The sequence below is a fragment of the Drosophila mauritiana genome, chromosome 2L (genome assembly GCF_004382145.1).
Source record: "Drosophila mauritiana strain mau12 chromosome 2L, ASM438214v1, whole genome shotgun sequence".
Lineage (NCBI taxonomy): Eukaryota > Metazoa > Arthropoda > Insecta > Diptera > Drosophilidae > Drosophila > Drosophila mauritiana.
Window position 1 is genome coordinate 21,150,726 of NC_046667.1, and position 12,173 is coordinate 21,162,898.

The following is a 12,173-nucleotide window of genomic DNA, read 5'->3' on the forward strand; positions in this document are numbered from 1 at the left end:
TGTGCGAAGGCAACTAATATACATTTACGATAACAAAAAAATTAACTTTACATCAAAGTAAACAAAGCAAAAGATAGTATTGTAGCACTCAGCTATTGTTACTCAGCAAGCGGGAGCACAAAGTAGAAATTTCCAAAATTTTAGGCACATGAATATGCATAAATATACCAATGAAATGAAAAATAAATAAAAATATTTTGAAATTTTTGGCTTGTGGCCGTGGGTAAAATGATTTTGACATGCTCCGGTAATAAAATTCATAAGAATTTTACGATTTCGATTTAGAATCGCAAAATCGTAAAAATTGGGCACTTTCGTCTGGTCGGAATGAAAAGTAAATGCCATAAGATCATTCTGACACTTAGTTATTTTATAAAAAATTTATTTCTGACCCCACCTCAGAGTTGACAGACGGAATTTCGCCGTCTCCAAGAAAATTTTCGATTTGGAAAGGGGCCGATAAGTACGCCGCCAAAAGTTATCGCGAAGGTTGCCGTACTGTTGGTGAAACGAGAAAGGCAAGTAAAAACACTTATAATATATACAAGAATTTAATCATAAATTTAATGGAGGGTCAAAAGTGATCGTAAATAATGCTATATAATTTAATAACTTAAATGGACAAAGTGCAGTAAAAAATTAATTACGAACATTGTAATTAAAGCTGTGAAAAATGTGGCCGCTCTATTGTTTGGAAAAACAGTTTAAACAGCTGTTTATTGTTTACAAGACATTCCGATAGCAAACATTTTGCGAAAATCAAAGCACCTAAAAACGAAATCAAAAGATTTTACCCAAATCGAAATAGAACAAAATTACGACTAGCGGAGTAGGCCTGATAGATACAAATTAACAAGACAAACAATGAAATAAAAAGACTCCAAAACATTTTCGAAACTGTGGGCACGACAATATGTTCTGCGAGAGAAAATAGATTTAATATAAAAATAAAAACAAGAGTGAGAGTCTAGTTCCTCGACTATCCGATACCATAGCTGAGTAGTGGAAATACGAACGCGAAATTTCAAAATTTGTCTTAATATCTTAATATTGATCAATGAAATGAGAAAATTTATTTTCAAATTTTTGTTTAGTTTTTTGTAGGTGTAAGGACGGCGTGTCTAAAGTGTTTTAGGTTCTATTGATTCTGACAAAAAATAAAAGAACTGCTACCTGGTAAGTTCTTTTCAACTAATATAGTCTACGGGTAACGGGTAAAATAGGGTAAATAGTAGTTGAGTTGGTATCCAGAAGGAATGGAAGAAGGAACACCTCCGAGGGATTTATCGAAAAGAATTTGGCAGCAATGATTCTTCAGGTAATTTTAGCTAAAGTGTGAACTGTGGATTTGCCGTATGTTTTACACGTTTGTCAATTGGCGTAAATGTAAGGGACAGTTGAATATCTAATATCATGAGTCTATCAAATAGGACATTTTCATATTAAAATTAAAAATTAAACGAGGTCCAAAAATTTAAAAAACAACTTACCGTAGGCAAATAGTAGTACTATTTTTAACGTTTTGTGTCGGTATCTAAAAAAGATTTTCAAGCAGACAACACCATTCCAAATTATTTAAAATAGTTTACTTTCCTCAAATATGCACTTCGGTCTCAGCTTAGAAAATCTCTTTTCTAAGATTTCTACTATTGGCGTTATTTTGCGCCAATACAAACATGCTCAAATTAATAAAAATTACGCCTTATGCTTGATTTTCATTTGTCGTTTAAATAATTTTTGTTATATAATCTGGAATTTTGATTTTGCTGAATGCTGGATTTGTCAGGATTTTTTGTTAAATCGTAAAATATTGAACATTAATAAGAGTTTCGTCGCAGACTATTTCGTGGGCTTAGACAAATAAATGAAGTGTTACTTGGAATGAGAAATAGGTACCTTGACCACAAAAAAAAAGGTACGGTTTCGAAAACATTTTAAAAATGATTATTTCAAGAGTATTTCTGTAAAAGTTGTTTTTCGTACTTTTTATTGTTTCTATGTGGTATTATTTTTTTTAGTCGGTTGGCATACATTTTTCTGGGGGTGTTGCTGGCAGCTTTTTGTTACATTTTAATGAATTTTTAGTTTTAGCTTGTTCGATATAAATATTCATACTCAAAAATAAGATACGGTTGTAAAATTAAAAATTGTAAAGAATTACATGTTATTTTTGCCGTAATGTTTTGATGTTTTTCTTAGTTAAAGATTTTGTTTGCAATTTGTTTCATTCGCTTCGTATTTTTTTACAATTAATAAATTTGACGCTTTTGTTTACAACTTTTATTCTTAAAAACATAGAGGATCTCGCATCTTAATTTCGCTTAATATTGTTCTCTTAATCCTTTGCTTTATATATATATACTTTGCTTTAAAGTTAAGATTTTAAGTAAGTTTTTAAATAATAATGGATTTTTTTTCGTTTGCGGTATTGTTGGTTGGTAGGTTGTTCGTTAGTAGAGAAGAGAGAGAGGAGAACCGGTACGCTATAAAACTACGCTCCCATTGCAGGATTGTTATTGGAGAATTGCGCCCGCCACCCAAGCAGCCACCCACGTATCACCCGCTCCCAAAAGCGGAAAATGGATACAGTGCAGATTCCTGGCGGTAGAACCGTAATTTGTGTGATTTGCTTTTTTGTTGTGTTAGTAAGTATTTAATAAGTAGATTACTGAGTGTGCTGCTCCGCGGGCGATTCCCTTAGGCGGCCACTTCGCTAGCCTCGGGCCCATTCTGCACCTCATCCTTTGTGCTGGCCTCATCAAGCTTAGCCTTTTTCTCCGGCGTGGCGACGGCCTCGTCGGCCTTGGCTGTAGCCTCATCCACCTTCCGCTTTACAGCCTCAATGGCGGAAGCGTCTGTAAGGCGATAAAAAAAAGGAATAATAAGAACATGAACGTGGAAAATTTGTTAGGCATTGAAATCATACCTGTTGAGTCACCGTTGGTGACCTCCTCGGAGCCATTCTCAACAGCAGGTGGAACAGCTTCGCTGCTCTCTTTTTTGGTGTCCTCCCCCTCGGCAGCGGAATCCTCTTTTTTATCCTCGTCCTTCTTCTCATCCTTATCGGCGGCAAAAGAAACAGTAGGCTCAGACCTCTTTTCACCATCGACTGCATCGGTGGGCTCGGACGCGCTGCTGTCGGCGGCTCCGTTCTCCTTGGCTACGATCTCCTCTTCGGCGGCACCGTTTTCTGCAGTGCTTGCCTTCTCAGCTGCAAGCTCCTCGGCGGCAACTGCATCTTTCTTTACAGCATCAACTTCCTCAGCTGCGACCTTCTCGACAACCGCGGTCTCACTGTGGGTGATAAGTAAGAGACGAAAGTCAGGATGCACTTATAATTTTTTCCGAAGGTGGCCGAAACTGCACTTCGTATGTACAGATTTATACTACATACGAATGATACAAATGATCAAAAACCAAAACTATTTATAAATGAATTAAAGGAATATATAAGTGTTTTTTCTGCAGAATTAAAAAAAAAAAAACCAACAATTTCAGTAAAGCGCCTGTAAAGTTTATGTTTTCATCCCCCACTCTATTCATAACAGCCAGAGGATGTTCGGAATTAAAACATACAAAGGTGCTTTGTTACATCTGCCGGCGTTTTTCAACTCGTTCAAGCTGCGACGCAAAAGAAACCACGAAAAGGTGAGTGCGATTAGGCGCACGGTTTTTTTTTTTCATATAAATGGCATAAGTTTATGTGTTATTTCAGTGCTCTCTACCAACAGATGAGAACAGGGTAGCATCAAAAAGATGCTTGCAGACGTGCAAAATGAAAAGCGAGACCCGTTTAAACTAAAACGAACAAAGATAGAAATAAAAACCAGTTTTAATGGGACTAATGATAATATAGTCGTTTCTCTCGCACGCATCTACCAGCCACCTGAGGTAGATTGAATTCTATAGGGCGAGCAAAAAGAGAGTTGCAAAGTAGCAACGCTAAACGACAAAAATAACGGTCAAAGCTATACAAACAACATCATACAGCCTGCCTTAAAAAAAAAAAAAAAACGGCACAACCTAAGGCATGAGTTTTGTTTTTCTAGTACTTTATAAACTGCAGCATATAACTACTTTAAAATAATATCTACATATGTGTTCATCGAGACGGCAAGAGGTAGTATTTTTAGCAATGATAATATAGATATAAGTGTACAAATTTATACTGTTAATTTCAAGCTTCGAGCTTTAAGCTATCGAACGGGTGTAAAAGGCAAGACACGAAATTTTATGTCTGGTGAGGACCGAAGCAAAGCAACAGACGAGGTAGCAAAGACAGCTGAAATAAAGCAGCACAAAAAAAGAGCGGCAACTTGAATGCTGCACACGCATACACGCACATAGACTTTTGCGCAATTGGGTTGTCGTCCGCATACACTCAACGCAATACTCCGCCGCTACACACACACACAAATAATTCATGTTGCCGTTTGCCGGCCGGAGAAAGAGCGAGAAGGCACCATGACGCCGCGCCAAATTAAACGGCGTCGGTTTTTGCGCGCACACCGTTTTGCCTTTGGCGGGAACGAGACAACTACATTAGTGCCGAGAAGCGTTTTGCGTATATAGACACAGAATTCAAAAGAAAATTTCCAAATGTTTGCGGCAAATAACATAGATTTTCATTTGCAAAATTCGCTACAAGTCCATTGCTTAAACAAAATCCAAAAACGTCCGAAAACAAGGCAAACAAAGTACTCACTTCTTTTGATCAGCCACATCAGCCATTTTGAATTACTGTTAGATATAACTTTTCAAAGGCAAAGCGAGAAAACACGTTGTAATTGAGGGTTTTTGGATCACCAAGCACGACTTGAATATCAGCACAAAGATTTCAAAGAACCAAATTCAATGTAGTTTCCTCTTTGGTAGCTTTGCTAAGAAAGTCGCTTAGTTTCTGGAGATTTTGCCGTACAAATAAGAACGTCCACACAGTCACAAAGAAAAACGCCGAATGAGATAGCCAAGAGCGTCGCCCCGGCTTTTAAAGCGACCCCCTCTAGTGTTGGTAGACGTCGGTAGTCTGCTTGCGATAGTTCTGCATACGACTACGTAGTTTTTTTGAATCTTCGTGCAGATAGAAACGTCATCGATAGATTTTTATAGAACATTCAGCGACTATTGATGTTGGTATTGCTTTACATATCAATATTGGTGCATACGATTTTTTAAATTAAAGCTTTTTGAGCTTTGGATGTGTGCTTTGTCGTTTTTCACCACCGCACGCGCGCTGGGTAGGGTCTTTATCAGTAGAGGTGAAAATTATGATTGTAACAGTATTAAGAAAATATATAAACACGATGTATGTATCAGAAAACGATATTATTATTATAAATAAAGTGTGTTTTATCAATACAGAAATTAAAGTTAAAGAACATATTCCTTGTTTGTTTGTTATCGTTATCGCCCGCGTTCTACTTGGTTTGTTTTTTAATTCCGAGTTAGTTTATTTCGATAGATTTTTACAATTTTAATTTAATATATTAAGGAGATGAAATAACGAAGCAGTGATCAATATTTTAAAATCACGGTCCACCACTAAAAAGGGCTGCCACCTTTTAACTATTATTTAGAGACTATACAAGTATAGCAGTTAAATATTCAAAAATGCATTCCTATTCTTGTTTTTCTCATTGACAAAAAAGATGTTTCGGGTAATACACCTTCCCAATTCTATAGACTTATTTGATCCGGTATCCCTACAAATTAAATAAACATACACAATTACATGTATGTTCACATATATGATATATCGTCATCTTTGAAAAATTCAAACCTTTTACTTAATTACATCAACCATTTTCTTTGACTATATCACAGTCTACAAGAACTTAAGAAAACTCAAAAACAATAAACATATAGGCATATATACATATGTACATACATATGTGAACAAACACATATAACATACATATGTGAACAAACACATATAACCGGCGGAAATAAAAAATCCTTACCCCTCTAAAAACATTATCAGGTAGTCAGATATTCATACATAGGTACGTACAGACACATATGTATGTATAGTGGCCTTGTCTGCGTTCTGGATCGGTATAATACAAAAAAGAAATAGAGTGTGCTACTAGGCAGCTGGTAGATTTTCTGCTTCACTAAAATTTTATGAACATTTTACAATGTTTGGGCTGTTGGCAAGGAAAACAATACACTAGGATTGAGATTCCGTTGCCAAACAGCATTGACGCTTTTATACATACACATGTTTGCAATTTTCATAGGTCAAGAAACTATAATATTATTTAATTAAATAATTACGAATTTTTACTTTGAAGAACACCGAACATTTAATTTTGTATCTCAAACTGAACTCAACTTATTGATCTAGATTGAATGACGTTCAAGCCTCGGTCTCGAGCTTTTTGAATATAAACTTTGAACTTTAGAGTTCTAATGAGCTTTTGATTTAGATAGATTAAATCTTCCAAAAGATTGTTCATACATATATCTTTGGAATGTTGCAGGGGCATTTTTCAAACCAAAAGGCATGTGTGTATGTATGTTTAGTTAGAAAACGCTGTTTTCGCAATGGAATTTTTTATTCATCTGAATTTGGTGAAAACCTTTAGCTAAGTCAATTTTGTAAAATATTGGCATCGTCCAAGTTGATCCAATATTTCATCTATTCTAGGAATGGGGAACTTATTTCCTGTCATTTCATTGAGATTCCTATAATCTTCTACCATTCTAAACTTTTTTTTCCAGAGGGAAATTTGGGTGGTCTTTTTGGAGACCACCCAAATAGGAGAACAATAAGGTGATTTCGATTTTTTTAACATTTTCCTAATTTGTTTGTTAACCTCCTGATCAATGCTTTGGGGATATTTATAAGGTTTTTTTAGACTGGATCTTCATGCTGAGTTTGGATGTCATTCTCTTTATAAAGATTGTTATGGTAATTTATTGGGAACTGGGACTGGTCCGTCCTCCCATGTCTCTTGAGTGTCCGAGCAAAGACACATTATATTATAATATAATATAATAATATATAAAAAATATAATAAAAAAATAATATATTTAATTAATTAATAATTAATAATTAATAATTAATAATTAATAATAATAATTAATAATTAATAATTAATAATTAATAATTAATAATTAATAATTAATAATTAATAATTAATAATTAATAATTAATAATTAATAATTAATAATTAATAATTAATAATTAATAATTAATAATTAATAATTAATAATTAATAATTAATAATTAATAATTAATAATTAATAATTAATAATTAATAATTAATAATTAATAATTAATAATTAATAATTAATAATTAATAATTAATAATTAATAATTAATAATTAATAATTAATAATTAATAATAATAATTAATAATTAATAATTAATAATTAATAATTAATAATTAATAATTAATAATTAATAATTAATAATTAATAATTAATAATTAATAATTAATAATTAATAATTAATAATTTAATAATTAATAATTAATAATTAATAATTAATAATTAATAATTAATAATTAATAATTAATAATTAATAATTAATAATTAATAATTAATAATTAATAATTAATAATTAATAATTAATAATTAATAATTAATAATTAATAATTAATAATTAATAATTAATAATTAATAATTAATAATTAATAATTAATAATTATAATAATTTAATTAATTAATAATTAATAATTAATAATTAATAATTAATAATTAATAATTAATAATTAATAATAATAATTAATAATTAATAATTAATAATTAATAATTAATAATTAATAATTAATAATTAATAATTAATAATTAATAATTAATAATTAATAATTAATAATTAATAATTAATAATTAATAATTAATAATTAATAATTAATAATTAATAATTAATAATTAATAATTAATAATTAATAATTAATAATTAATAATTAATAATTAATAATTAATAATTAATAATTAATAATTAATAATTAATAATTAATAATTAATAATTAATAATTAATAATTAATAATTAATAATTAATAATTAATAATTAATAATTAATAATTAATAAATAATTAATAATTAATAATTAATAATTAATAATTAATAATTAATAATTAATAATTAATAATTAATAATTAATAATTAATAATTAATAATTAATAATTAATAATTAATAATTAATAATTAATAATTAATAATTAATAATTAATAATTAATAATTAATAATTAATAATTAATAATTAATAATTAATAATTAATAATTAATAATTAATAATTAATAATTAATAATTAATAATTAATAATTAAAAAAAAAAAAAAAAAAAAAAAAAATAATTAATAATTAATAATTAATAATTAATAATTAATAATTAATAATTAATAATTAATAATTAATAATTAATAATTAATAATTAATAATTAATAATTAATAATTAATAATTAATAATTAATAATTAATAATTAATAATTAATAAAAAAAAAAAAAAATAATTAATAATTAATAATTAATAATTAATAATTAATAATTAATAATTAATAATTAATAATTAATAATTAATAATTAATAATTAATAAAAAAAAAAAAAAAAAAAAAAAATAAAATAATTAATAATTAATAATTAATAATTAATAATTAATAATTAATAATTAATAATTAATAATTAATAATTAATAATTAATAATTAATAATTATAATGTTATATATAAAAAATTAACACAGTCAGAGAAAAATTCTTAGAAATATTGCAAGAAATTAACTTGTGGGGAGCAACCTCTGGGGCCTCTCTTGCCATTGAAAAATGCCAAATTTTACATATCTGTCGGAAACAACGTTGCAACCTTTCCGACATTGTCTTTAACAGCCGCACAATAAAAGATGTAAACTTTTTAAAAATCTTGGGGATAACCTTCGACTCCAAACTACTTTTTAAACAGCACTGTCAGACTCTAAGAAAACAACTGGAAACTAGATTGAACATTATTAAATTCTATCATCTAAATATTCTTACATACATATTAAGACTCTCATAGATATTACGCGCGCATTAATGCGGGATTAATGCTGAAATGGACTACGGACTGCCAATCTTCGGTTGGTGTGCTAAATCACACTTAAAAAAGGTACAAGCCCCATTTCACGGAGCGGTCCGTCGCGCCATTCACGCATTTCCCACATCTCCAGTAGCGTGCACATTGGCAGAATCGGGTCTTCCGAGTATCCAATCACGCATAGAAGAAACTACATTGATGCTTATCCCGAAGCTGTACACCACGTCCAACTGCCTGCTAACCAAAGACTTCGGAGCCATATTTAAACAAAAACGGAAATTTAAGTGCATATCCACTCTAAGACGTTGCGCCAACTACATCAAGCTACTTGACCTTCCCCTGCCTAAGCCCAGGAGACCCTTCAAATCGCCAGCACTTTGGGGTTCCAAACAGCCTAACATAAACCTTCAAATATACAATGCTGCCAAGAGGGATACAGGTCGCATAGAATACCAAAAACGTTTTATGAGCGCACAAGAAGATCTTGGTGTGAAAAACGGGATCTACAGCGATGGTTCTAAAGTCACCGGCGCAACCACTCTTGCGGTTGTTGACTGTAACCGTAAAATCGTTGCAGGAGGTAGGCTTCCGTCATACAACTCCATATTCACAGCCGAAGCTTTCGCCATTCTCAAAGCATGCCAATTCGCTTCCAAAAACGCTGGTAAATCTGTTATCTGCACAGACAGCCTCTCCTCTCTCTCCGCTATACGCAACTGGAACCATAATGACCCCACAACACAAGAAGTTAGGCACATCCTAAGTTCTCATCCAACGAAAATTACCTTACTCTGGGTTCCCAGTCATCAAGGTATCCATGGGAATGAACTTGCTGACAAAGCCGCCCAAGAGATGAGGCTTACACCATCAATCCTGTTCACTCCGTTTAACTCCAAGGATTTAAAAAGTCGAATCAAGTTATACCTCAAAGAAAAGAAACTCTCCGAATGGGCACTTTTCATACACAGGTACCAGTCTATTAATCCGAATTGCATCATGTTCAAGCCATCAACGAACGTACATAAACGGAAATGCGCGACCTTCATCCGTCTACGGATCCGGCACACCCAATCCCACACATCAACACTTCCTGAAGAGCACGGCGCTACCAACATGCCAACTATGCGGGGACGAGCTCACCGTTGACCATATTCTCGACGCCTGCAGTCAATTGCACTCAATTAGATCTCAATTATTTGGTACACATAGTCTTTCGAATTGTTTAAGTAACCCATCCTGTGAAAATATCTCAAAAATTTACAAATTTGTTCAAAAAGCTAAGTTTATTATATAAAGCAATTAACCCATAAGTCTCGAGTCGAAGGCCCCCGTAGCTAGTACTCATTAAATTTAATTAGGTTTAGTATTGTATATAATATTTAATTTTGTTAATAAAATAGTTGTAGGAACGAGGCATTTGTTTGGGACAAGCACAAAAAGCCATAAAGATGTCGACATTATTTATGGGGGGAACTACCTACTACAAAAGTAAATATTTAAATTTAACAAATTTTTTAATGACGATACTGACGATGTCGTAATGATGCTGGCCACAATTTTAATCAGAAGTCAACAATACAATATTTTTTTCTTAGAGGTTTTTATCGTAGATGACGATTACCCCCTCTCGAACAGGGGTGCAGTTTGATGCTTTTCTTAAAAATGTAATATTATATTACATTCAAAAAATTTGAATCATTTATTTTCAAGTAATCATATTAAAAAATTTATAAATTCGGACCCATCTTAGGTTTTAGAATTTATCCATAATTTAAATAGGTCACAGCGTCGCGCCTACACCACTAATAGCACACCCTTTATATGAAGAGTAATAATTAAGCATTGTAATTAATATATAGACGAATTGCATCGAATTACAATCAATTAGCGCATTTTCGTTTTTATTCTTTAAACACTGATATTTACATATTTACAACACAATATTTATGTGGCTCGATTCTTCTCCCTTTCTACACTTGCCAGAATCGGTACACACATAACGCATAAATTTAATGGCAAAATAAGTATATTTATATTAATGATATCGACTTAATTTTTTTTATATTATAAACACATTTATTATTAATTTTTTTCGTAGGCTTTCTTTTAAAAAATAAAAAGGCACAAATTCATAGGATATGGAACAAGAAAAAGTACGCGTACATATATTATTAATTCTACATTAAATTCTCACCAAATTATTATGTTCAGTGGACATCAATAAAAGCAACAGGAGTCTACTTTGGAAAATTTACATACTTTTTCTGGCCAAAACCTATTCTCTGAATGTCGGTCGATTAAAATAAAATTAAATGCATGCATTCATAATACCTTCCTTAGATCTGCATATCAGAAATAAATAAAGATGGTGCCCCAGCAAAGTAATCAGCTGTTGAAAACAGTTTTTCTCCCTTGCAAAATTTGTAATATTTTTGTTTCGTTATTCCCATTATGTAAAAGCCACTTAATGAGTGCATTATGTGTAAGTGACTGGCAAAATAAAAAAATGTTCTATTCAAGACTTAATAAAAATATAAGTTGCCCAAACTTATATAAAGGCCAGCAGAGACCATCAATGAAACTGTATATTATGTATATTATTATGTATATTGTATATTATTTACTTCTTGTTTAGATAATTGTAATTAGAAATTGCACTCCTTACTATTTGGGAGGAATTTTAGTTCTTAGGAGCAATCTCATGCTGAGAGGGAGTTAAACAAAGCGGCTGCTGAATTGTTCTATTTTTTATACCCGTTCTCGCAGGGTAAAAGGGTATATTAGATTCGTTGAAAAGTATGTAACAGGCAGTAGGAAGCGTTTCCGACTATATAAAGTGTACATATTCTTGATCAGGATCAACAGCCTAGTCGATCTGGCCGTGTCCGGCTGAGATCTGTCTGGTTGAGATTCGGCATATAGATTCTAGAGACAAACAGCGCAAACTTGTTGACCAAAGTTGCCACGCCCACTCTAACGCCCACAACCCGCACATAACTGCCACGCCCACACTTTTGGTATATGTGTTGTTTATTTTTCACATTTTTATTAGTCTTGTAAATTTCTATCGATTTGCAAAAAAACTTTTTGCCACGCCCACCCTAACGCCCTGAAAACGACCAAAACTAAAAATAAATAATTTAATATGCAATCA

At 31.2% G+C, this 12,173-nt stretch overlaps 1 protein-coding gene and 1 long non-coding RNA gene across 2 annotated transcripts; one reads left to right on the forward strand and one right to left on the reverse strand.

Moving 5' to 3' along the window:
- Positions 1 to 1,958: 1,958 nt before the first annotated feature.
- On the reverse strand, positions 1,959 to 4,968 carry LOC117147579 (high mobility group nucleosome-binding domain-containing protein 5). The gene is made up of 3 exons (XM_033314562.1): positions 4,706 to 4,968; positions 2,927 to 3,294; positions 1,959 to 2,855 (listed from the first exon to the last, which is right to left on the reverse strand). Exons 1-3 carry the CDS (start codon positions 4,729 to 4,731, stop codon positions 2,698 to 2,700), a joined length of 552 nt encoding a protein of 183 aa, XP_033170453.1. The 5' UTR covers positions 4,732 to 4,968; the 3' UTR covers positions 1,959 to 2,697.
- On the forward strand, positions 3,503 to 4,941 carry LOC117147665. The gene is made up of 2 exons (XR_004459859.1): positions 3,503 to 3,648; positions 3,716 to 4,941. It is a non-coding gene; the product is annotated as an uncharacterized LOC117147665 (long non-coding RNA).
- Positions 4,969 to 12,173: the final 7,205 nt, after the last annotated feature.